The 27493-nt window shown below is 38.1% G+C and overlaps 1 protein-coding gene across 2 annotated transcripts in view; it reads right to left on the bottom strand.

Moving 5' to 3' along the window:
- Positions 1-27493, bottom strand: part of col19a1 (collagen type XIX alpha 1 chain) — a 97251-nt gene that overhangs the window by 14952 nt on the left and 54806 nt on the right. For both annotated transcript variants that reach the window (XM_068327644.1, XM_068327645.1), the window contains exons 18-42: positions 25856-25909; positions 25737-25781; positions 23732-23764; positions 17590-17628; positions 17415-17459; positions 16688-16723; positions 16229-16273; positions 15436-15480; positions 14915-14968; positions 12529-12606; positions 11144-11185; positions 10722-10799; positions 10320-10355; positions 10065-10118; positions 9782-9835; positions 9086-9127; positions 6807-6911; positions 6224-6277; positions 5724-5777; positions 5118-5171; positions 4947-5000; positions 4433-4477; positions 1399-1431; positions 1236-1280; positions 296-322 (exon numbers count right to left, since the gene is read on the bottom strand). In XM_068327644.1, the coding sequence (XP_068183745.1) occupies positions 296-322; positions 1236-1280; positions 1399-1431; positions 4433-4477; positions 4947-5000; positions 5118-5171; positions 5724-5777; positions 6224-6277; positions 6807-6911; positions 9086-9127; positions 9782-9835; positions 10065-10118; positions 10320-10355; positions 10722-10799; positions 11144-11185; positions 12529-12606; positions 14915-14968; positions 15436-15480; positions 16229-16273; positions 16688-16723; positions 17415-17459; positions 17590-17628; positions 23732-23764; positions 25737-25781; positions 25856-25909 (1251 nt within the window). The remainder of the gene's footprint in view (positions 1-295; positions 323-1235; positions 1281-1398; positions 1432-4432; positions 4478-4946; positions 5001-5117; positions 5172-5723; positions 5778-6223; positions 6278-6806; positions 6912-9085; positions 9128-9781; positions 9836-10064; positions 10119-10319; positions 10356-10721; positions 10800-11143; positions 11186-12528; positions 12607-14914; positions 14969-15435; positions 15481-16228; positions 16274-16687; positions 16724-17414; positions 17460-17589; positions 17629-23731; positions 23765-25736; positions 25782-25855; positions 25910-27493) is intronic.

Below are 27493 nucleotides of genomic sequence, written 5' to 3'. Positions count from 1 at the left end.
GGGGGCATTTGAAGTGCAGAGACAGTTCATGTAGCCAGAGGCAAGACAATATGGTACATGAGACAATATAGTATAACAGTCTGCAGGAGACATGATCATTCCTTTTGGTGTATTTTGGAGTTCTGCTGAGAGTTAAGTGCTCATGCTTGAAGGTGTATTGACTCATGTAATACAGACCCACAGAGGCAATAGCAGAAAGCAACTGGCAACTATGACTTCTCTATTTTTGGGGCAGCAGAGAAAATAGACAAATATTTCATTAAAATATGTTCCAGAATGTAAAGCCTCAACTCACGGAGGGACCTTCATCTCCTTTGGGACCCTTAAAGAGAGAGAGAGAGAGAGAGAATACACTATGAATATGACAACCACTGCCATACAAATCATACATATGGTCTATGATGACATGGCTACTAGATATTATTGTCAATAAAATTAATAGTGTTCATTATTGCTTCTCTTTTTGCACAACTTCTGTCTGTAAATCATCCTCACATTCTTTTATATGCACTTCTCTGCTTTCAAGCAAGACTGAAAATGATGGTATAACACATTCTGGTTATCACACATATTTTACAGTGTAGATGTGAATGTTAAATTTTCAGGAAAGGATTTCAACTTTTATCCACACTAAAACAGTGGAATATTTGATGAGTTGTAGACCCTCTGTCCTCTAACACCAATAACGATGGTGTCACATTGATTGCTCCAGAGAAGTTGATGGGCCCTGATGGCCACAGTTCAGGGAGGAACACTCTCCAGATTTAGTTTTGGTTCATGTGCATTGTGCAAAGGGGATATTGTATATTTTTATGACCCTCCCTGTAGTGTTTGTTGTGGTGGATGGATTCCTGTGAGGCCTGTGAGAGAATGTCTCTTAGACCTGGACCAGATTGCAAACTGTCTGATAAGCGGGAGAGGCGGAAGCTGATAAGCTAATCGGGTCACTCCAGCTTGGCATCATCAAACAGACCTACAGAACCTCTAACTCCATTTTAGATATCAACAGTACTATGTGCAGGTCAGAGACACTTGTTTTAGAGTCATGAAGCCTCCTGACCTTCACCTGTGACCTGTGACCTCAAACCTGATTGACTATGTTGGAGTTGAGCTAACACTACAGGGCTGCTGAGATTTATTTATGCCTCATACCACATCAACATGCCCATGTAGTCGTATTTCTCCTTTTAGCACATACAAAGATTTACTTAAGGTGTTACAGAGATTATGCTTACTGGTGCGCCAGGAGCTCCAGGAGGTCCCAAAATAGCTCCACCACTCTAAAAGGACAACACACTGTCACCACACACATACACTCTCATCAATAGGATTGAGGTGTTGCATCATACAGTAAATGGATCACAATATTATCACCAGTTAGTTATTCTAAGTCTTTACCTGTAGCTTGTAGAGACTGCTCATCCCACTGTCCTGAAACACAATGAGCATTAAATCAGTCAGTTTTAGCCATGAAGATGCTGTACATAAAATTGCTACAGTGCATTGAGCTGTTTTACATGCTTAAGCTTTTAACAGTTACACGACAGCGATCGATAGCTCATTTGGTGATTATAAAGTGGGAGGGGAAAATGGTGTGAGAGAGTGAGCAGTGAGAAGAATGGGGAAAACAGAGAAAAGTAGACTTAATAATCCCTGAGATGGTGGTAATTCAAAATACCAGGGTAGCTCAGAAATACAAAGAGCACGCTGATTAAAAAAGATTGGGGTCTGAGAACTTCTTGGGTAGTATTAGGACATAAAAGAATGTTTTTCCCATGATATATTGGTAGAGGGCAGCTATTGGAAATGTAGAAGGAGTCAAGGTTCTCATTTAGAGGCAAGTGGACGCCTGTGCCCTTTTCAGACCGCTGAACCATCCGCCGTTCTCAGACTGAAGTTTATGAGACCAGGGTAAGGGACCAGGGGCCATGGCAGGTTCAAGGACATGGCTGATGAATTATAGATTTGCCTTTGAAAGGGCTTACTCACTGGCCTTTAAATGGAACGGAAGTTGATTCACTGCCAGCGAGCAGGTCGTAACAATTTCTTCATATTTGTGCCTGTCGTTTTTGTTTTTCTACTTGCACTAAATACTGGTAGACTGTTTCTGGTAGGAATTTGACTCACTACCATAAGTAATACTACTAACGGGGTGGCAGCGGCTCAGTGGTAGAAAGGGCGGTAGAGCAGGTTCGCCCAATGTTCCAAGATTCCTGCTCCCACCCAAAAACACCAGAAGTGTGAGCTGACAGTGGGAGGTGTCAGCTCACCTCCACAACACTGCTGAAGCACCCTTGAGCAAGGCGCCGTCCCCCTTACAAGTTGCTCATTTGGGCGCACCACGAAGAAGTTGTCCGCCACTCTACCTTCCTCTGCACGAGTACAGGCGTGTGCGTGTGTTCATGTGTTCAGGGCCTGTACACACATGTACAGTGTATGCATGATTCAAATAATTAGAGTGTGCCACTAATTTCCCTTTGGGGATTAAATCAGTATATAAAATTAAAAAAGCAAACAAACCATAATGCTACTAACATAATACTACATTAGTATTACTTATGGTAGTGAGTATCTTTCTATCTTACTTGTCTTCAGACATGCAAATAAATATTCTGATAAAAATACTGCAGAGAATACTGCACATAAGCATTTCAAAATGGGCTTTAATGTGGGGATGATGGAAAATATTCAGATATTTCTACTTACTACAAAAAAAGGCTACTGACCAAAATATCAGCACTGACCTGAAATTAGCATCTATGCTACAATGATAGAAGGATAAGCCGACACATTAATTATCTGATGTGAATAAATACATTTCCTATTTTGTCAAGGGAATGTGTAAATGTTGAAAAGCATTACATGTATCTGTGGGTTGTCACCATAACAGCAGGTTAATTAATTGTCATGGTCCCAGTTCCAGTTTTCCCTCCCATCTCCTGATTTTGTTCCCACTCGATCCACTCATTCCTGTCACTTGTGTTGCTGCAACCACTTGCTTCCTTCTCCAATCAGGCTCCAGCTTCTTATGCTCCGCTCAGACCTCAGTTCACTGTTAGACTGTCACACTGTTGACTCATCCTACTCTGAGGTTTCTTGTGATTTTGCTTGTTTCCTACATTTTACATGCTTGTCCGTTCCTTGCCTGATATTTTGCTAACTAGTTGTAAGATTTTGCTATTCCGGTTGATTTTCAGAGATCAAGAAATGACGGAAAGGTCGTTATGTAAAATGTCCTTTGTATTATGAAATAAAGTCAATCATCTAAAGTCAATCATGTAAAGTCAATCATAACCTGAAACTCATTCTGCTGGCATAAATGTAAAAGAAGGCCAGAAAACAAAATAGAGAAGAATGCTTAAAATACTAATTACATTTTATTTTCTACATTTTCTGGTGGTATACCTCAGAAAATTTCAATCATGAATTATATCAATTCACTGAAGTATTTCTACCCATTTCTGCATTGTTGTTTTCCCAGTGATTGTTTTTAATCTGCTAATATACAATATAACAACAACTACACTTATTATAAATATATATTTGTAATGCTTTTTGCACCCCAGCTGCTGGACTTTACAAAAAGATACTGTTAATGGATTTAAAAATCACCACTCACGACTTTTTTGGCACAATTTGAGAAGATGTTTTTCTGTTTTAAAAACAGCTTCCCATTTAAGTAACCTCAAATAATGTCTCCATTCATGCCATCTCTACAAACAAGCAATAAGACAGCTGAGAAACATTACATTGTCAAGAATTCTGCAGCTGGACAGGACCTGCATATTGGTATTGGGATGCTGAGGGAAGGACAGTCCACCAGACGAGTCTTTGGGTCAAAGCCCACCACTCGACAAAAATTCACCAACATTAGCATTATGCAGCCAGAGAAACATTGACAAACTGCCCAGGACCTCACGACATCCAGAGGCTGTGCCAGAGGCTGATTACTGCTGTAATCAATGCTGATGGGGGGGCATCGCAGAAATTCATAGTGCTTACTTTTAGAGTGTTGTTTTTGTTTGGTCTATTTGTTTGTTTGTTTTTATAACTGATTAAATTAGGTTGATCATAAAAAGTTAATAAGGAACAAAATGCGACACATATGCTATTTTCACACAACACAAAATACTAAAGCAAATTTGCATATAGATACAGCGGTGCATTCTCAATCCCTTTTGTGTACAGAACACTAAAATAAAAAACAACCCCAGAGCTCATTATTGATCTAATTGCCATTTCTTTGTATATCCAAGAAGAAGAAACATGAGGAAATTTAACAAATGTATTAAAGCCTATTCTTAAACACTGACATGTTAACATTTGCATCCTTGTTTTTTAATGAAATTTATGCAAAAAAATAATATATATTTGTAGAAAATAGAACATGTGACATGTTTTAAACTTTTGATGGGCATCTGGAGGAACTTACCGGAGGTCCTGGGAGCCCTGGTCTGCCTGGTGGTCCTTCATTTCCCTGACAAATACAAATCAGAAGAATTTATTTCATGAAGTTTACTTTTATATTATTATATTTCAGGAAATATAAATATAAATAAAAATATGTAAATAAATAAATAAATAAATAAATATATATATATATATATATATATATATATATATATATATATATATATATATATATATATATATATATATATATATATATATATATATATATATGCATAGATAATACAATTGCACTAATAGGGAGAAGACAAAAAAGTTATTTCCCACTCCAGTCAAAATAATTTATTTATTAGATGCATTGAGGCACAATATTAAATTAAACATATCTGAATGTGCTGCAGGCAAATTAACAGAAAAGTCTGTCTTTTTAGTAAGTCATATAGTGAACACATTGATCCAAATATATACAAACTTTGGAGGGTATCGGCACTTACTGACGCTACAATTAAAATTTCTGAAGTGGTAATACAACTTACTTTTTCTCCTTTTCCTCCTGGTTGTCCCATTGGCCCCGGTCTCCCAACAAGCCCCTGCAAACACAGCAACATCTGCTTTAAGCACTAACCTCACTTAATCAGTGCACACTCCTTAATTAAACAGTAACCTTTATCTTCTACATCACACCACATCAATGACAGGCTTCTTACCGGGCCCCCTGTACGACCAGTCACACCAGGAAGGCCTGGTACTCCTGCAGACCCCTGGAGGAAATATGAAATATGACTTTATATTCATTGATCCCAGGATTGAAAAACCTGTTTCCCCATACTGCTGCCGTGCTGCCTTGAATAGTTTCAAGGCAGCATGGCAGCAACCTTCACAGTAGAGATAATGGATTACAAAATGTTTATTCACTTATTTAAAATGTTTATTCACTTATTTAAAATGTTTATTCACTTATTCAAAAACATTTTTTTACTGTCTTTCAAGTGTTCCTGAAAATGAAAATCTCCTGCCTTCGCAGTTTATTACTGGATGTTGACCTACTGTATGAAATTCTTCTGAGCTCCTCTAAAGAGTGCGTTGCTGTCTAATTAGAATGAAAGTGCCTTGGTTATTAATTAGTACACGTAAACATGCAGGGCAGACTATGATCTTTACAAAGGAGCTCCACAGAGTGCAACAGATAGAGCGTGGTGCATAAACAGCACCGTGGATGGCTTTTGATGGGTTGTCAGACATGGTAGACATTTTTAATGACTTCTTCATAGTTAAACAACGACTGAATTTACTTGTCCATTTCCCAGACTCACCTCATCACCCTTATCTCCTGTGGGTCCCGGAAACCCCCTCTCTCCTTTCACCCCCTGAAGAGAAGCACAACCAGTGATGGAGGGAAAAGTGAGTGTTGTTCACATGAAGGAATAAACAAAAAAACAAAAAACCCGATGGGCTTAACTGTGAAAATATCTCTTCCACACCAAATGCATTTAAAATTGCCTTGCTCTTTACACCCTGGTGCAAAACAGTATCCATAGCAACAACATCCACTGGGAACACATACAGTAAGAGTGCATGGAATAATATGAAATGTAAAACAGCAGGTTAGGCTTTTGGTGTTAATCCAAAAGACAATTTATGAAACATATTGTCAATATAGATTTCTGTATAATTAGATTAAAAACATTTTCTAATAAACAGAATTAAACACCACGCTATTTTAAAGATGATTTTGAAATGCTTAATGGAATAATTAACTTGGCTCTAAATGAACGCATTATTACAGACCTTGGTCAGATCTTTCTTTGCCTACCTTTGGGCCTTCTTTCCCAGGGTTACCCATTGGACCTCTAATGCCTGGATCCCCCTGTTTTAGAGTGGGAGGTAACAATAATTAAGGGTGTGAACAGATATGCACTGAGAGTATTTAATCCATCTATTCATTTTCTTGCAGATGAGACTGTCACAATCATCTTATCTACAGCCACTCATCTGCCTTGCTGGTCACGGATTTGCTGGAGCCTATCCCAGCTGGCTACGAGTGGGGTACAGCCCGGATAAGACGTAAGCTCATCGCTAGGCCACACAAAAGACAAACACTCAAGGTCACACACACATCTACGGACAATTTGGTGTGACCAATTCACATAAGCTGCATGTTTTTGGAGGTGAGAGGAAGCCAGAGAACCCGGAGAGAACCCTCACACACATGGGGAGAAATATTCAAACTCCGCAGAGGAAGGAATTGAACTTTCTTGCTGTGAGTGCTACCCACCGCGCCACCATGCCGCCCCACATTATTTAATATGGTAATATAATCACATATAATCATGGTCAGATAAACATGTTTACAGAGTCTGTTCCTAATTGGTGCCATGCTGCTGATTTGCCTTTACCTTTTCTCCCACCATGCCGTCTCCTCCTTGCACTCCAGGGAAGCCCTTCTCTCCCTTCTGCCCAGGAAGCCCAGGGACCCTCGTCTGGCACACACTGCAGGCATTCTGCCAGTGCAGGAGAGGCAGGAAGCAAAAATGGTTGCACAGAAAAGATTGCATCAAGCTGAACTGGTACACTGTATTGTTGCCCTTTAATATGTCACATCCCCTGGGTCCAGGACAAGACCCCAACTAACACACGGTGTTCTCTAAATGTCTGAAGAGCAGAAATAAAGTGGAGCCACCAAGTGTCTCCAAGAGTGTCTCTCAAATGGTAAAGCGGTGAACTTTGTCAAGCTCACTGCATGTGACATTTAAGTGAGAGTATTAAATATGATTATGCCTGATTTGGTCAAGATATAGGCTTTGCACCTTTCCAGAACTAAGTAAGAAGGACATAGGAACTAATAGAGTGTACATGGAAATGATCAGAACTTGTCATCTCATTATTTTCATCAGAACTGTCTCATTCTCACATTAATTTTCTGTACCACTTATCCTGATTAGAGTTGTGGGAGAATGACTTTGGACAGGAGGCAGAGTATGCTCTGGACAAGTCTCCAATCCATATAAAAGTCAAGCAATCAATCATCTATATTGCACATTATAATTTTTTTTTTGTATTGTTGGGAGGAAGTCACGCAGACATAGGAACTTCTTAGACCTGAAATATGAAATGGAATGTAGTTTATGCATTATTGCCATCAATGTTATAATTAAACAAACAGAAAGAGAGTGGTGCTGCTGTCATGCCAATATTGTAAAGATAAAAAAGATATTCAGCAATTTTTGTAGCTAATTATTAGTGTCACTAATCAGCTCTGACAGGTGAATGCTAGCCGAGACTAACTTATGGAGAAAAAGGTCCACAGTAAAGGAAGGGGTGACAGATATACGGTTATCTGGTTAATACGCTCCTGTCAGTGATTAGTACTGGGATGTCACCACATTTATTGTAAATATGATGTATTGCCTACAGGTTTTATGAAATAAGGTGATTAGTATTCAAGTAATTTGCATACATTTTGATGAAAAATGCTCATTTTTAAAGGTAACAGGTACAGAAGAATTGAAAGTCTCCCCACCTGCAATCTTCGGTGTTTATAATTTGCTCCAGAACTTCCAAGTTTTGGAACAAATTATACATTTGATCTGTAATGAAATTCTGAATTTTCTTTATGTCAGTTTATGGTTTTAGAGACAAAACTGTTTTATAAACCAAAATCATCAGAAATATTTGTATGAATTCTATTTTAAATTTTTTATAAACTGCTAGATACACAGGTATCTTTGTGACTACTAAGTACTTTTTTCCTGTTAATTTTGATATGATGAAACAATGTGAAGTCTTAAATCTTTATTTCCTGAAACATGAAACACTGAATATTTACATGACTATTGTGTAAGTATTACTGTATTTCAATATGATGACTGGAAACCTTTGTTGAACATACTGTATCTTCATCGGTGCTACTCAGGTACCGTATGCCGTATCTGTGTGGAATGAGCGAGGCTTCATTTCTTGTGAGGTCGTTCAAACGTGTTTCCTACAACTACTTCTCTCAGTCATCCAGATGGAGGGACTCAAGGCTTTTAATTTCCAAAATATGGCATCAATTTCACAGTAACCTTTCAAATTTACAACTATTAATCATTTCTAAATACTAACTCCGACACTCTTCTGTATGTTATAATTTGCGAAAAGTTTCAATTATCATTACATCCCACGAAGCGGTGATGTATTGTAACTGTCAGTGTTTTGTGAGTCCATCTGTCCACCAAATATCTTCACAACCGTTGATGAAACCGAGATGAAAATGGGATGATGACCTTGACCTTGAGCAAACTAGGTCAAGGTCAAATTTCAACTTTTGTACATTTTGTGCACATATCTGAGGAACAAGATGATAGAAAGGCGAAACAAAAGGCGTTATATTCAGGGAGGCAAAACTAGATCAAGGTTAAATCTTCAGTTTTATATCTTTTTAGGTACACATCCCTGAAAACCTGATGAGATATAATCATAAAACAAAAAGCAACATTTTCAGGAAGCCAGAGGTACAAAAATGTGATGATCACATTCACCTTTGGAAAACTATGTCAATTTCATACTCGATAGTACAATATAGAATTCATTGCTGCGGCCATTATGAAAGTAGTTCAGGGTAAAATTTTTAATTCAGGGGTGTCGCGGGATGTTGCAGTCTCTGACTGCATTGTTAATTATGAAGATGAAATACCTTGAGTAAAGCACCCATGTCTCCAACGATTGGCAGGGCAGTCTGTCAAGTCAAAGGGAAAGAAATCACTGCAAAACTGGAAAATCTTTCAGATTTTGGAAATATTCTGACATGGTTTATTTAGTGCAACTGTATCTTGTCAATTGCATCAAATCAAGACATTAATTTAGAATAGCAGCATTTTTTCAGTGTGTCTTTCTAAGGTTTTATCTGTAACACTTGAGGAAATGGTTTAATTGCTTTATCGCTAGAAGACAGAATCCTCACATCTTCAATACTGTTGTTCTCTGATGCTGAGAGAAACATGTTGAATTGCAGTTCATGTATTTTTTTAAAACCATAAAATGGGAAATAAATGGGCTTCCTGGGTCTTTACAGCACATGAATATAAATAGGTTAAAATGTTAAATTTGCAAGGCTTTGATGCAACAGCTGCTGCATCAAGAGCATTTGGCGCCGTCTCACTCCGGAACTATGCTGTCTGTGTCTTACTTGAAAACCACAGAAAAACAAGAAAGACATAAAAACATGTTCCAACAGCAGGGCGCTGACGATTTGCTGCAACAATTTCTTGAAAGAGAGGGTGGCTAATTATTTCAAAACTGGACCTGACGAGTGAGTTTCACGTTGAGCTCACTACTCAATGCAGATCAGTGAAGCTGAACAGCACAAATCCTAAAAGATTTTTGTACTTACTGGTTCACCTGGGGGTCCAGCAGGTCCTGGGGTGCCTGGTCTACCAGGGGGCCCCTTTAATTAAGAAGCAGAAAGGAGTAAAATACAAATATATGTGCAAAAAAATTCCTCCTGGACATTAAGCAGACATTAAAGGCTCAGCTGGTGGGGATCTGTGCCCAGCACCTGTGATATATATCGTACTTGTACATCCACACTTGGATGCTGTCATTATTTTGTGCTTGTAGCCATCTTTTATGTGTAGTTGCAAAAAGCAGTGAATAAGCAAAGTGATATCCCTCACCTCTCTTCCTGCAGCTCCAGGAGGACCAGATAAACCTGGAGGTCCTCGAGGGCCCTGAAAAGAACCAAATGTTCTAATGATTTTTTTTACAGTTTTACACAATACAATCAGCTAACAACCATTAAATGCACAGGAGTGTTATTTGTATAGTAAATTTCTTGTTAGACCGCTGGAGACAGCGTTAATGAGCTGAGAATCAATCAAATGTTACTTGAAAATGATAACTGTATTTTGCACACAGAAATTTTCACACACCTCAATTCCTGGCTTTCCGGGGGGTCCCGTGGGGCCCTAAGAACACATCATACATCTTGTTAACACCATCTGCCCTCTAGCCCCCAGGATCCAATAAAGGAATTGTGTTAGACACCTTTTGCACTATTGATTCTCTGTCTTCAGCAATCTTGTGTCTCAAAAATGAAAGCAGACTCACTCACAATCAAATCTGTAGGTTCAAACTATCAGTATTGAGCTTATATGATATGGGCAGAATTCAAAATGTCAAGACCCCACATTAAAGATCATCAAAAAGTGTATCTGATGAATATTGATCTTCACTTGAAGAAAATTAATTTATTCCAACATTTAAAGACAAGGATCTGAATATGGTACAATGTTCAGTGATGGGATAGAACAATCAGAACAAGTGGTACTCACAGGAGAGCCAATCACACTCTGTCCAGGATCACCTTTTTCACCATGATCTCCAGGCAATCCTGGAATACCTCTCTCACCCTTTCATGAACACAACATAACAGTCAGAGGTGTTTCATGGTATGATTGATCATGATGCACTCATGGGGTATAGAGATTGAGTTTCCCTCCATCTTAAGTGGCTTCAAGGATAAGAAACACAACTACATGTTCAAGGCACAAGATTAGTTATTTTTTAACCCTAACCCACCAGTTTCATCAATAGTAGATTGGTAATAGATTAATGATGCAAAAACATCCCATTCAACATCAATCACGTTCAAATAACATGAACCACAAACCATGAATACCAATGATCTATCTGCTGAAGGTAACAAAAAAGGGGCTGTAAAGATAGTTGTGTTGGTGACCACATTGTTTCCTACCTTGGGCCCACGAGACCCTCTACCCAGAGTTATCCCATCGCCCTACAAAACAGCAGGAAGAACAAAATAAATTCACTGGCCAAAAAGCTGATTTCATGCTTTTTATATGCAGGATCACACTGATAATACCATACTGCAGAGAAAAACCTTGACTGCAATTGAAGGAGAATGGGGGAATTATTTACTGTACAGTTTAGATGAGACATTGATTTCTGTAGTCAGCACGTATTAGTGTTACAAGTCCTACATTGCACAATGTAAATTAGCTGTGCAGAACTTGGATTTGTCCTAACACAGCAATACAGTTCTAAGCAGAAGTGCACAAATTCAAATTGACTCAAATTAAAAACTTTTTTGGAGGAGCAGTACTTTTTGAGATGAAGAATGTGATCTTGGGAAAGCGTTTTCTTCAGAGAAATAAACAGTTAAATTAGACATTATGCAAACAAACCCCTTAAAACACAACCACGGAGAGGGAGAGACTGCAAATCCATGAAAAGAATAAAAGTCAAAAGAGTAAATGCCTCATTATTCACTTAAAGGCAAAATCAATACAGTGACATTAACTGCTTTAGCAGGCTGACTCATTAAAGACGCTCTGACCATCTGCATTGTTTATTAGTTTGCACCCATAAAATGGTGGGAGTTAATTTTCCTACAATGCCATTAGACAGGAATGCCATTCTTAAAATACTAGAACAGAATCCAAGCAACAATAGACGCCTCTCTTTAGTTAAGCCTTTTGACATTTGGCTGTGGCAAACATCTCCCCTTGAGACACACAAACGTGCAGCCTCTTTTCCAGTCCTATTTTTACTGTGCTTGAGTACATTAAAGAGGTTTAAACATGTGTGCCTGAGCGCAATGTTCCTCTTATTACTTTACTCAACGGGACACACTGGCCCCTGCTTGATGAGTGGGGCCTGCTGCCGGCCTTAATGTTCAGTTCAGCGTTTCCACACACAAACAAACATGATTGTTGAAAGCCATAGTGCACTCAGCAATGATTGAGGAGTGCAAGTGTTGTAAACCGGGACTGAGGTCTTGGTAGCACATACAATGCCTTTGTGGTGCTGGTGTAATGAACATTTCTATATGCAAAGCTGTGCCCATAACAGAGTGTTTCAACAGATGTAAGCTCCATAATGTGAGGACAGGTGATTGCCCATCATGAGGGTTATTCTGTGGTGGATGACTTAATGGCATTGCATCTCTATAATGTTATGGCAACTACACAGCTGGGGGAGATATCATGTAACTTATCTGCTGTGTTTCCAGCTGTTTGCAGGTGTTTTGCTTGGTAAGCCTGAATTCTCCTCAATTGTTTTACAAATGTACACAAAAAAGATTTTATTTTTGGAAGAAATACTCAATATGATACCCACCACATATCCTCCAGGTTCTCCGGGCTCACCCTTAGGACCTGGAGGTCCCTGTGGTCCTACAACACCACCAGAGTCCCCCTTCAGACAGGAAGACAGAGAGTGGTCAGATACCGAATGAAGGATGGAAAATGTAATTTGATTTGTAGGTGATATCTGACAAAAAGCTGGCAGGCACCACGTACCAGGATCATTTAGCAAATTAATATGAACAAATAATAACATCATTTTTTAGTAAATGCATTATTGAGTATTAGTGGACCATGTTTATCTCTTCACTAAGTGTGTTGTCTTTCTGCTTCCTGCCTGAAATATTGGTGACTCTAGTCAGGGGTATGGCTCATTCAAACAGTTTTAAAATCAATATTTATAAATAATTGCATTTTGCACTTTCAGAGCCTCAGTGTCATTGTCTTCAGTGACAATAGGAATAGTAGTGACGACATCACATTACCCCAATCCTGGCTTCCCTCCATTGGCTCCCTGTGCATTTTAGAATTGATTTTACGATTTTGCAGATCACTTTTAAAGCCCGTCTGGGTCTGTCCCCGAGTTACATAGCGAAAATGTTGACCCCATACGAGCCAGTACGCAGCATTAGATCCTTGGGTGGGTCCCTCCTGTCGATTCCAAAGTCGAGGCTTAAATCTAAAGGCGACCGTGCCTTTTCCATCCGGGCCCCTCGACTTTGGAACGACCTGCCGGAGGAGTTAAGGCGTGTAGAATCAGTGACATCTTTTAAATCACTTCTTAAAACCCATTTTTATAGACTTGCCTTTATGTGATTTTTGTCTTTTACTTTTATTTTAATTTATTTTTGTCATTATGCAATGTTGTCTTTTTATCCTTCTATTCTTTTGTTTCTAAGTACTAAAAATAAAAGAATAGTTTTATTACTTTTATTGTTCTTATCTCTTTTGCCATTCTGTCTTAATTCTTGCTCTGGTGTGTTTTGCTTAATTTTACCTCAATTTTAGCTTAATTTTGTCCTGCATTTATTTGGCCTCACTGTTTTGGCTCTTTGTTGCCATATGTATCCTGCTTTTGCCTTGTTTGTCAAAGCACTTTGTAAACTTTTGTTTTTAAAGGTGCTATATAAATAAAGTTATTATTATTATTATTATTATTATTATTATTATTATTATTATTATTATTATTATTATTATTATTATTATTATTATTATTATTATTATTATAGTAGTGTGACTCTATGGATATCAAGCAATAAGATTTGTTTGAAAGGTTCCATTTATAATGGAACCTTTCAAACAATTTCCAGGCCATTTAAATAACTTTACAAGTGATTGATTAAAAAAAAGAAGTTTAGAAAACATGTAGAAATTAAAGTCCAGCATTAAAAGACTAAAACAACAATAAAAGATGAGTAGTTCAGCTACAAATAGAAGAATAATATGGTACAACACGAGCAATAAAGATAATGTGAAGAAAACACAACAATAAAGTAACGGCATTTTACTTGTCTTAAAATAGAATTCAAATTAAATTGATAATGACTGAGAGTAAAATAATGTGCTAAGAAATACAAATACTAAACATAATAGCCAGTCTAAATCAATGGGTTTTGAGCCATACTATCACTCTTTTGTTTGCTGTGTTTCCAACTCTTGACTGAAACTCCAAAACCTGCTAAATGAATTGTCACAGTTTTGTAAAAACATTTGACCGAAACTGCACGTTGATCAGCAGTTTATGAACAAATAACTTAAAAACAAAAACCTCCCCAAAGCATGACACTTTGCCTTGTTGTTATGTGGATATAAAATTTTTTAAAACAATTATAATGTTTTAGATGTGCTGTCAGCCAGAATACTTTGGTGTATCTATAGTTGCAGTAGGATCCAGTTTTAACACTAAGTGAATAATATTGGCTTCAGCTACATACAGTAATGAGCATACAGCTGTTCTTTTCATATATGGAGACATACAACACTACATGTACATACAAGCAAAACTACCGTTGGCATCCGCACAGCAAAGAGAACAATGGTGGCTCTAAATATGACTGATGTCGGCAGCTACAGCACTTACAGTTTATTTTTTCTGCTGTACAGTGTAACAACAACTACACTACAATGGGTTGTACATCTCGAGTACTGACAAAGTGACAAAATAAACGACGGCGTGAATATGACTATTTTCAGGAATGCATTTGAAATTAATTCTACTGCAAGAAATGGATACACACATAATAGAGAATTCAGATGAATGAAAAGGTGTGGAAAAAAAAAAGCATTCCAACATGATTGAGAATGGCCTGAAGGGCAAAATGTTTTAATTGTAACTCAAAGAAACAACTCGCGTTATCAACCCGAGATAAAGTCACAGATGTTTTTCTTTGAGGTGGGAGCTTGATATGAAGTTTACCAACCTTCTCTCCTTTCAGGCCATCTTTCCCAGGCACCCCTCCCGCTCCTGGTGAGCCCTGTAAATAGTGGTTAATAGAGACACATCTATCACCAGGCCTTCATCTCCTCGCACACATTTATCTCCCCCTCCTCACTGCTTCAGTGGGCTGCTGTGTTCCAGCACAGTTTGCCTTAGCCAGGATTTATGAAATGCCTCTTTTCCCTCCCTGCTTTTGAGTAAAGACAGATGCTCATTACTGAAGCAGGTGTGGAGAACAGATTGGGCCTCTGCCTCTGTTACTGGCATAAAGCACTGAGATTTTTCCCTTTTCCACTAATTAATTCTTAAATTTGATTACTGATCATCTGTGTAAAAAGTCTGGACTTTTCTGCAATCTTCCTTTCTACCTATGCCTTTTGACACATATCTCTTCACTTTGATTAATGACTTACGAAGTAGAGGATGTGGCAAGGTGATAGAAAAGGAAATGAGAGAAAGAAGATCTTCACATGAAGTGATCATGACTAGTGCCAATATACGTACAGGCTTGCCTGGGAGTCCTTGGAGTCCAGGCAGGCCCTGCTTCCCCTGTTAACACAAAAGAAAACCAATGCTACAGGCCATTTTCTCCCTTTCCCTGAGACAGAAATGCTTGAGCTTTTTTAAGTGCTGCCACTGCTGCTTTCATAATAACACATGGCTCATTTCAAGAAAGTTACAGTAGGTTTGCATGCATGTGGAATTTCAAATGGAAGCTTATATTCCGTTGATGCTGCTAGATCAGCTGCTTATACACCCCCTTCTGTCTCATTATAGTCTTATAGTCTATAGTAACAGTGTAATCTCAGTTTCCATAGTAATATTGTTCGGCTCATTCAAATATATATATATATATATATATATATATATATATATATATATATATATATATATATTCGGCTCATTCAAATATATATATATATATATATATATATATATATATATATATATATATATATTTGAATATATATATATATATATATATATATATTTGAATGAGCCGAACAATATTACTATGGAAACTGAGATTACACTGTTACCAACAGAGAAAGGAGTAGCTTCAGTGTCTTGGATGCATACTTTATATTTGCTTTTCCATGTCTGAGATCCATCAGCATTTGCATTACAATGAAGGTTACAGAACATTTTGTACAACTTAAACTAATTCAAACAAATCATGTAAAATATTGCTGATGAGATCCAACTCTACAGCTTTTATCTTACCGTTGATTGTACTCAGCAGGATTCTAGCTGGCACTGTAAGCAGGGCGTACAGTAAATAACAAAACATATTTACCTCGGGTCCTTGTTCTCCCTTTACTCCTGGGGGTCCTGTATTTCCCTGTTACAACAATGAGAGGTATGAGAGCTGAAAAGGACGGCTGAACAACAACAAACATATAAACTAATTTGCATGCTACAAAGAAAAGGCTTACAGAATATATTATGTATGCAGTGTATTTAATGATATCTCATTGAAAGATGTGAAAGAGCTTTGGCTCCAATGACTTGCAGGAAAGGCATAAGGTGCTGTTACCATTTGTTGCATGTCCATAGTTTAGTTTAAGACTTGCATGTCTAAGAAAATGTTCTTTAAACCCTAAACAACCCTATCACATCATGAACACTACTGCTAGATGCTGAGAAGGGAAACAAAACTGAAGACTGCATCGACAAAAATAATGTATTTAAGGATTATTTTGCCAGTGGTGGATAATGAAACTTTTGTATGAGTGCTTAGTCATGAGGAAGCTACCTTGAAGCCCTGTAGTCCTTGAACTCCTCTCTCTCCCTGTAGAAAGTAAAGAAGACAGACAACCATCATTTCTAAGATGTGAAGAAAAAAAAGTTGAGCACGCCATTTCTCTTGCTGACTGGGGTAAGGTTTTTGAAAGGACCTTCATGAAGTCGACTTTCATATTGTGTGAAGGTTACGAACACCAAATGCTTTCTTTGCCAAGTTTGACTCTCTGTTCTGAGAATGTGAGTAAAATCAAAGCTGAAACTTCTTCGAAAAAGAAAAATCTTCCCTCTGAGATGCTATATATTCACATTTTATTACTCCATACCAATTTTTTACATCATGAACAAATGATGAGCATTTTTTAGCAATAGCCTTGATTACGTTTTCGTTCACTGGAGTCCTGTAAACAAATTCATATATTGTATATGTAATTCATATACAATATTTTTTCTTTTTAATTTAGTGACAGTATTCAGTCAATAGTTGTGTTGGTAGCCTTTGAAACCCATGTTGCTTGTGTGGATCAACAGCTTTTAGGTCCAAACAGTAATTATATTTTATACTCCATCTTTGCAGAGCACAAAGCCAACGTTCACCTCTAATTGCTCATTCTGAAATAGAATGTCAATGCCGCTTTTGCCGACATGACATAAACAACTGAAAGATTTGCTGTTCTGTGCCATGAAATGTTGGATAGTAATGCTGTTGGTTGAGAAATAATGTTGAGCAGAACAGTCACCTGATCTCCCTTCTCTCCCTTTAGAGTCTCCATCTTTGCACCATCCTGGAACACAAGGAAAAAAACAGAACACCGCACAATCTGAATGATTTGTGCTATGTGTGCTTTAGTGGAGGAGCCACTTCAACTGAGGTATAGAACGTAATCATGTTGTATGACGTATACAGCTGCTTACATTTCCAGAGAGTTGCCTTAATCCATGAGCTGTCATCACCTGGAAGTAATCAAAAACGGCTTTCAGAATAGCTTCTACTGATCTCACAGTTGCTGCAGGTTTTACATTAGAATACTAGTGTCTGAATTGTCTTTTCATATATGTATGTAAAATGTCTTGATTGACAAACAAATTAACCAGTGTGAATCAATTCCTACCAACTGGAATCAAGGTAGGATTAGACTAGATTCTAGAACATCATTTGATATGTATTTATTATTGCTTTATATATTCAAAAATGGCTCATATATAGAATGGTCAGAGCCTCAGAGCCTTCTACAATAACATACAGTATAATAACACAAAATTGAAAATGTCAAGACTAACAAGAAAAAAATGTCAAAATCTCAACGAAACCTACTTGGTTTTATGGGTTTCAAAGAAAAAAAAACATCAGTCCTCATGCTATCCTTTGCACTGATATCACATAAGATAGAATTTGCACATGAAATTAACGCACATGACAGCAGAACAGGATAAAATCAGATGGTCCAACTAACAGAGTAAGAATCAGTATACCTTATTGATCCCCAAGGGGTTAAATTCTTTACATACGTTTACATCACTCCAGAAAGTACAAGAGAAAATATCAGAGCAAGGGAAACTACCAGAATACAGAGAAAAAACTTGGAATGAATAACAGAATAAACAAAAGAGTCTAAAATTATTTACAGGTATGTACAGTATTGTCTGCCTTCCTTCCCTCCCTCCTCTCACTGTCTGACTGTCAGAATGAGGAGTTGTACAGTTTGATGGCCACAGGCGGAAAAAGATTTCCTACGGCACTCAGTAGTGCATTTAGGAAAGGTTCTCCTACAACTGAGAGAACTCCTGTGTCCAATCAATGTACTGCACAGTGGGTGGTACTCATTGTTCAAGATGACCCTCAACTTGGACAGTGTCCTCATTTCTATCACCCCCGTCAGAGAGTCCAACTTTACTCAATGTCACCAGTTCAGCAGAACAGGCTGTTCAGTCTGTTGGTGTCCAACACCCTCAAACAACTGATGCAATTTTTTCATTCTGACTATACAGTCTAGGGAACTTGCAGTGTGACAAAAAAGCAAGATAAACCAAGCATTTTGAAAAAGAAAAACACATCCTGGTGTGTAAAATTTTGGCACTCTGCTGTCTATTTTCTACATTTCTTTCCCACTTAAGGATTTTCCAAACGTTTGGTTGTCTAACTTTAAGCATTAGGGTCAGAGTAAGCTTCACTGGGAAACTAAATGACGACTGTCCCAGATGACTGTAGTTATTCAACTGGCCAATCTCAAGTGTTATCCCATCAGTATACAGATGAGACATTTTGGAGTTTGATGTTTTTTCTCTAAAGCAGTGAATAATGCAATTACTTAACGAAACCTAGAAAGATTCACTTTATTATTCATTCATCTTCATGTACTGCCGCTGCATCCGCCGTAGCGAGTCACAGGGAGCTGGAGCCTATCCCAGCTGGCATAGGGCATGAGGCGGGAGACACCCCGGGCACGACGCCAGTGCACCGCGGAGCCACATACAAAGACATACAAACACACACACACACACTCACTCCTACGGGCAATTAGGACCAGCCAATCAGCCTGAAGCGCATGCATTTGGAGGTGGGAGGAAGCCGGAGAACCCGGAGAGAACCCACGCGGACATGGGTAGAGTATGCGAACTCTGCACTGAGCGGGACTCGAACCCAGACCCGTCGTGTTGTGAGGCGACAGCACTAACCACTGCGCCACCATGCTGCCCTCACTTTATTATATATATTAAAATTCAGCAATATGAACAGGAACAGGGCCCGACTGGTTCAAAGTTGAACATAGCCTATTGAACGAAGAGCTAACACAGTGTATACTGTTTAATGATTAAATAAATAAAGCAATATTTTCTCATGGACCTGTCAGTAACTTCAAGGGGAAACCTTTTGAACAGGCAAATAGCAGACAAGTAAATGTCCTTCAAAAACAAAATATGTTCCATAATATTAAGATAAATGCATAAATGAAATTGCAAGCATTATAAACTAAAAATACTGTATATTATTGTGTGTGTATTATTGCATGAACAATAATAGTATTGTGCATGCGCAACAAAATTTAAAAAATGTTAAAAAAAAATATTGTGCTGCTCTATGATTCTACCAATCACTGCTTTCAAATAGCAAAATTAAAAAAAAAAAATCAAATCAGTTGTATTCTTTCTCATGGCTCTTATCTGCAATTTTCCCTGAGTTTCTTTAATTGAAATAAATAAAAATAAATAAAATAAAATGCAAAAATCTATGGCACACAGACAAAACAATACTTCCTTCAAAAAGACATCACATCTTGTAGAAACAAATATACAAGACTGAATTCAAAACTGAAACTGCGTTACTGCTCTGTGATGCTCAATTATCTGTGGCTCAACCTGATATTTGATGCTGTCTCATCAATGTCAGGCTCTGAGCTGAGGAAACCCTCAGGATGGAGTGAAGGTGTTTATTAGTCAGACGGCTCCTGTCTGATGTTTTGTTCAGCGTCATCAGAGAGAACAACTGTTCACACACGTATGTGCAACTAAAGATAGAGGGCGTCCGAGCAGTTTAGATGCGCAGCTGGAACACTGTGTCGGGGATGAGCCGTGCAAACTCAGCAGAAGACACACAGGTTTACCTTTACCTGTTTGAACACACACTCTGACTCCCACCTGGCTTGAAACCCCCTGCTCTCAGCATCCACCATGCTGTTAGCCATTTTTGAGGAGGGGAGTAACTAAATTCAAACACCACTCTGACTGTTGATAAACAATGAAACCATAGCCCGCTTGTTGCACTACTTCTGCTACTGTTGCATTGTGGGGAATGTAGTTTTTTTGCGTGCAAAACACCAGTGGGCTGATGTGGCCTGCGGCCTGGTTCTATTAGTAATTAAAAATCATCCGGCGGGCCATAAATAATTTGTCACGGGCCAGATTTCGCCCGCGGGCTTTGACTATGACATATGTGCTCTAAGCACACCTCTCCTCCCCATCACTAATAAACAGAGGCCCAAGAAGGTTTATGAAGAGAGGGTAATGATGTGAACACTTGCTTCTGCTGTGTAAGGGAAATCATTGCTTAACTGCCAAAATTATTTGCCACAGAAAAGCAGAGAACACAGACAGAGGGTGCCACTAAAAATTCAAGCAGCCTCATTTATCAAATGACTAATGTTTCCTCTCTGCTGTGTATCACAGTATGCAACTCCTATATCCTGTGGCCCATACCTCACTACACAACAATGAACACAAATGAGCATTCACTTTTGATAGAATATTTCTTTATCTACTTTTGCTAGCTAAAATGAAATTTAGGAAAGGAAACAGCTTCTCAAAATGGATGGAGAAAGAATACCTTAGTGTTGTGAATAAAAACCACCCATACCAATGTACAGGTATATTGCCATTATAGTAGAGGATGTTTTGTTGGTAGGTCAGAAACCAGCACAAAACAGTGTAGGGTGACTGATATTTGTTCTCCATGTAATTCCACATCTAAATTCCACTGCAGTCACTTTCTAGCAAGCAATGAAAAGAGAATAAGAATGAAAACTATCCAACTTTGTTTAGAAGTTGATGTTTGATGCCTTTCAAAGTGCAACAGGCAGCTGATGTTTAAAACCAACCCATTAGGACAGAGCCATCTAGATGTCAAACCTACTCTGTGTCACCTCCATTATACCAGACAAACCACATTGACGTCAGAGTTACTCTGTTTATATTTGCTTTTCCCCTAAATGCAGCACCAATGCAAAGTAGAATTTATAATCATGAACATATAAGATGTCATAGCTGCCTGCCCCATAATTTAAATGTTTTGAGATACTTTGAATCAATCCCTATATGATGATAAAAACTAAAACAGAATTATTTCCTTGAATTTACATACCTCTGTCCACCATTCAAAGTCTCAGCTCACATGCTGTCTATCCAGACTCATATTATATATGGTATCTAGTAGACTTTGAAGAAAGTTCAATTCTGTAGACCCAAACACAGCTTGCTCCAACCCTTCAAGCAAATAATGAAAGAAAAAAGCATCAGAGGACAACCTCTGAAGGCCTTGTGGGGATGACTGTGTGATGCAAGATGTAAGGAGACACCTGCCAGAGAGGCAGTGTGACAGAATGACCACCACTTGGTATAGCAGGGATACTCAGCTGGTAGTCAGACCTAACCAGCCATGAGCAACTGCTGTCAGAACCTCCATGTTCGCTGGAAGCAGAAAGTTCACTGGAGCTTTGAAAGAGTCAGAAGGAAATTCACCACCCTTTGTAAGTTTCCATGTACGACTGGTGCCATGGCTGAGCTAGTGGACCCAAGAGGAAAGAGGATGCCTCTGGTGTCTGTGTGTTAGTGAGGGAGCATCAGCATACAGTCACATCTTTGCTGATCATCATGATCATCCTAAAGTCAAGTGATGCCTTGAAATTCTGAACCAAAATTTAAGAAAATACTATTAGAGTGAAGATTCCGTAAACTTAACAAAAATGCTAAAGAAAAGGGAGTGCCGACATCTGATAAAAGAACGTTAATGTTGCTTTCCATGACGTGGGTAATTCCAACAATATACAGCTATGCAATAGCTTGAAACACTCAGGAGGAGTACTTGGGCTTAATCAAATAGTGGAACGACAATCACTTGAAGCTCCACACCAGCAGGGCCAATGAGCTTGTGGTGGACTACTGCTATATGTCTGTTAGTGTTCATGAGGAGTAAAAAACAAACAAACCAAAGTGCTGGGACGTCTCCACATGCACAAGCTACTCGTGTCTTCGGCGACCACAAAGGATCTATCTACCACAGTTTACAGATGGGTACACCTGATAATTGTCACCACTTCAGGACCCAGCTAAATGTGAAGTATCCTCAATATTTCCCTCTCACTCCAACAACAAAGTGTGTAAAATTGAGAGATAATACTTCTGAACATTGTAATGACATAATGGTGACCTTTGACCTTTTGAATATTATAATTTTATTTAAATAGACACTTGTGTGAATTGACATAATTAGCATATGGATTATTGTACTACATGACCTCTGACCTGTCATTAAACATTAATCAGTTCATCCTTGAGTCTAATTAGATAAATACATATGAAGATCTCCCTTTGAAGGATTTCTGGGACAAAAAGACAGAAAACCTGAAAATATAATGCCGCCAGTCAAGGCTATTACCCTTATGGAGTCCTTAAATGTGCAGAATTAGTGAGTTTGACCCAAAATTATTAATGCCTTAATTACATTAAATAAATGAAGTCTTTGTCTGAGAAGATGAATGCAACCGTTAGAATGTAGCTGTGTTTCTTGTCTTTTATTAAGTCTGATCATGTTGACATGGAAGAATTTTTTTTTTTTTCAAGTTCCTATATTTTTCTTTAAAGTAGGATATGAGAAACTGGTGATATAATCATCAAGAAAACAATCAACGTGATGTCCTTTATGACAAATTTAGGCAATCCTCAACATTCAAACACAATATCCAGTATCTACCGTTAAGCATCACTTGTGATTCACACATTTGTTTTGAATTCAGATTAGTTTATGGTATCATTTTGCTCCTTATAATTGTATCCTTGAGGAGTAGAAGAATACGAGATATTTCAAGCAACTTTCGCTCAATTTTCTAAGTGCATCCAACAACAACAGTCAGTCAGCTGTTAATGCTGACGATCCACTGTACGGTACTGTAACACGTAACTTACTTTTAGAGAAAGGAAGAGGAAGAGGAGGGAGTAATTGTCGGTCAGACTTGTTATCAGAGAGATGGTCACCACTACCACTCTCTTTGCTAGCCTTTGCTTTATCACTATGATAAACAGCAACAGGTAGCAGGATGCTCTGAGTTTCTCAGAGAGACAACAGCAAACAACAATAAGAGGGGCAGACAAATATTGGAGATGCACGAATGCAGTGGTGCTGCTCAGAAGGGATTGTGGCAGAAATGGGAACTGCAGTACAATAGTCCAATGTGGCGGCACGTGTTTGTATCTCGGAATGTTCGTAAGTCAAATGTTGAGAACTACCCATACTTATTTTTAATGAACAATATAGTTAGGTTGAATTCAATAAGTGTCTTGTACTTACAGGACCAGGAGGACCAGGGGGGCCAACATCACCCTGGAAATACCAGAGACAAAAAAAAAAAATCGGTCACAACAAACTGGCAGACAGACGAACATGATTCAAATAAAAAAAGTAAATAAGATGAAGAAAGATGGAAAATTAATATACCTACTTGAAAAAGGAATCTGTGAAAGTATTTATCAACAGATGACCTAAAACTGCTACATCCACAGTTTGGAGCAACAGTGAAGATAAAACAACACAACCAGGCTTCAGAGAAAATATTGCCAAAATCAAGTGATGGAGGTAATGCCATAAGATGAGTGAACAGAAAAAATTGAAAACATGGCTTAAGTGGCTGAGGGAAACAGTATTGGGTTTCAATTATTGTGTGTTGCCTTTGGTAACTTCAGTAAAAAAGATACCTAAAGGCATACAATGCCTTATCAAAACACACAATCCTCTACAGCAGGGTTGTCAAACTCATTTTCACCAAGGGCCCCATCAGCATAATGATGTGGCCCTCAAAGGGCCAGATGTAACTTATAAATGTAACTAAATGTAACTCAGTGTAATGTAAAATAAATGTAACTACATCTTATTTTTAAATAACTTTTAATTTATTACTTAGTCAAGTTACAAACCTTACAGTTTAACAGGAAAAATATGTTTGCTTGTTGCTCTGTTATATTTTTCAGGTTATTAAACCCACATAGCTCCATCAATCAAGGAACAAACTATCCAGTACAGTAACTTTGTTCAAAACGTTTTTGTCAAAGTTAAAATGGGCTTAATTACTGAATTGTGGGAAATGTAGTTTTGGTCAAAGCACACTTTGACCTATTCATTTTTAGATACTTTTAGATACCTTTTATGCTCTTGCCGGCCACATAAAATGATGTGGCGGGCCTCATTTGGCCCCCGAGCCTTGAGTTTGACACATGTGCTCTAGAGTTTTAATTTTAACAGAAAACGTTTGGAAGAATATTAAATCCATCTCCATGTGAATGAAGACAAAAATGAAGGACCATTAAAGTTTTTTTTTCAAACTTTGCCATGATTCCCATCTCATATACCAAGCTTTAACTGCATATTATTTCTCAAAATAGTTTTTTCATGCTAGCAGCCTCACGCTGGGAATGGAAGCATGAGCCGTTCAACACTTTGATCCAGAAGGAAATATTACTGTTTGATGAATTGCCATGACATTTTATAAAGGCAATCTTGGTTTCCAGAGGATGAATCTTGCTGACTTTGGTGATCCCCTGACTTTCATCTAGAAGGTCACTTAACTTCCTCAAGATCTATGAGATAGATCTGTACAAATGCATAGTATCTGATGATTTATTCCAAAGGCTTTGATGATCCCATAATTTATCCATTAGCACCATAATGAGGTTACAACTCATACACATACAATACACATATTGGCTGTGTGGATGTTAAATGTGGTCACTGCTCCTTCTCTCTCTGGGTTGTGATAAATTTTTGTAAATCATTTCTCACATTAGCTATTTCATTGTCGCTACGTACGTATGTATAATACTATATGCTATATACAATACGTATAAATGCAAAGGTGTAAAAACCATAAATGGTGGAACTTTGCCTGAATAATAATATATTATTTCTCGCCAAATTTTCCTTAAGATTTTTCTAAAAAACAACAACAACAACAACAACAACAACAACAACAACAACAACAACAACACCACAATATTAATGATAATTAGTGCAATAAAATATATTTTATTTATTTGTCAGGAATTTGCAAAATAAAATTAAATGCAAATTAGGTACTGGTAATTAAATAACTGTAGCTGATGGGTCTATACTTCTGTCAGGGAGTTAAAAACCCCCACAAAGATAATCAACCCTAAAAAGTGGTATATCCTCTGAAATCTGCCAGTCTCTTCTATGTCAGCTGCCTAACCCCCACCATTTTTTTTCTCTTTTGATATTCACAGGAGATACGTAAAGACAGAGGGAAGAATCATGTATGACAATCGACATTGAAATGACTTACTTTTTGTCCTTTTACTCCACCGGTCCCCTCAGCACCTGGTTGACCCTGTGGTAGGAGGTCTTGGTTAATGACTCTGTAACATGAAGGAACTGGAAATGTCACTGTAGGAAAATACGTACAGGATCTCCTCTCTCTCCCTTCTCTCCCTTTTCCATCAGGCCTCCAGTCTCGCCCTGCGTGTGAACAGAGCTGATCACTGACAGTGACTGACAGCAATGGCAGGGTGAAATGACAGAGAGCTCAGGGAAGGAATTTTAGGCAAGGGCAAATGCTAAGAATAAGTGATCAGTAAAATAAAAGCTTGCAACTGTGTAGGACAAAAGAATGACTGTGAGAACTGTGGCTTCATGAGACTGTAGGAAGTCTAGCAGAAAAATGAAATAAATAAAAAAATAAAAAAAATAAAAAAATCAAGCCCTGTTGCATTGCAGCACTTTTCCACATTTCCATGTAAAAACCATTCCCCTGTCTACCAATAGATGGCACTTTATGACTGCGTCTGAGATACCCTCATTGTTTTTTAAATAGGATTTATTCCTGTCACTTATGTGGACAATACTCTGAGCAAACATAACTGTAAAACAAATGTACTAGCGCCTTGGTCAAGGCACACAGTGAATGAATAATTAGGAAGATTTGTGTTAGAACTGTAATATTAAAAAAAAAATAGACACATGAGACTTTTTCATATTCACTTCACTTCCCAATTTCTCATTGCTGGACATTTTAGGCCACCTAAACAAGCATGGCAAACAATCAACCAAATTCACACAGAGGAATCAATAAACATTAGTTGTGTGACATATGTGAGGATATGCTGAGAACACTGCAGTATCTGCTCAGCAATCTGAGAGGACAAAGGGATATCTGAGTAGAAAAGCTGCAGCAGATTTGCACACTCCTTAGCAGCATCTGGACATCATCCGACAGCTATAGAATTTAGCTCCTCCCCCAGTCTCTCGACTCAGCAACGACAGCCGCTGTGATTCATTTAATAAGACATAGTCACTGTTTCCTTGTCCAAATTATGAGTTGCTATTAAGTCAGCAGACTGCTGCCATGTAGGAACAGATGGATTATTCTATTATTATTTTAGGCGCGGATGACAGACTAGACCAAAACTGACTTTGAGTATGAAGCTAATTCTCTACAGCTTTATCCAGCACATGGGACCTTATGAGTTTATCACTATAATCTTACCAAATATAAGAGTTCAGTTAGATAACCATGGAGTTTGAGATGCTTATTACTACAAAGGCAGAACATATTTGAATCTGCCCTCATCAAGCAGCTCTATTGAGTAGTGATGAGAATAGTTCTGGCTGGAGATGAGGTAGGGGCAGGGGGAAAGCACATTTTTTCACCTTAATAAATAGACCTCCTGATTGGGAGGGTGCATTGATGATGTTTGTGGAGAATGTGGGATGTCATGTGTGTTCATGCTCTTGTTGTCTGTCTGAACGTTGCAGGCTATGCTTCAATATTATGAAGCTTTTAGTCCTAAAAATTCTACTTACAACAAGGTATCTACTTAGTGCCCTAGTTGAGGTAGTTTGACACGTTATGACTGACATTCACTGTAAATTGCATGCTACAACATTTTTTACAACATATTTTTCAGAGTATTTTTGTTGTTACCATTGTTGAATCATCAAAATCGATTTTGCAGAATGACATGTGGGAGGTTGATAAGCATTTTAATTATATTAACTGGAGCAGGTTCAGTATTTATCCAAACTATCATTGTATTTACTCAG

The sequence above is a fragment of the Antennarius striatus genome, chromosome 11 (assembly GCF_040054535.1).
Source record: "Antennarius striatus isolate MH-2024 chromosome 11, ASM4005453v1, whole genome shotgun sequence".
NCBI classification, from domain to species: Eukaryota; Metazoa; Chordata; class Actinopteri; order Lophiiformes; family Antennariidae; genus Antennarius; species Antennarius striatus.
The sequence above is the reverse complement of the archived record's forward strand: the minus strand, read 5'-3'. Positions and strand labels throughout refer to the sequence as shown.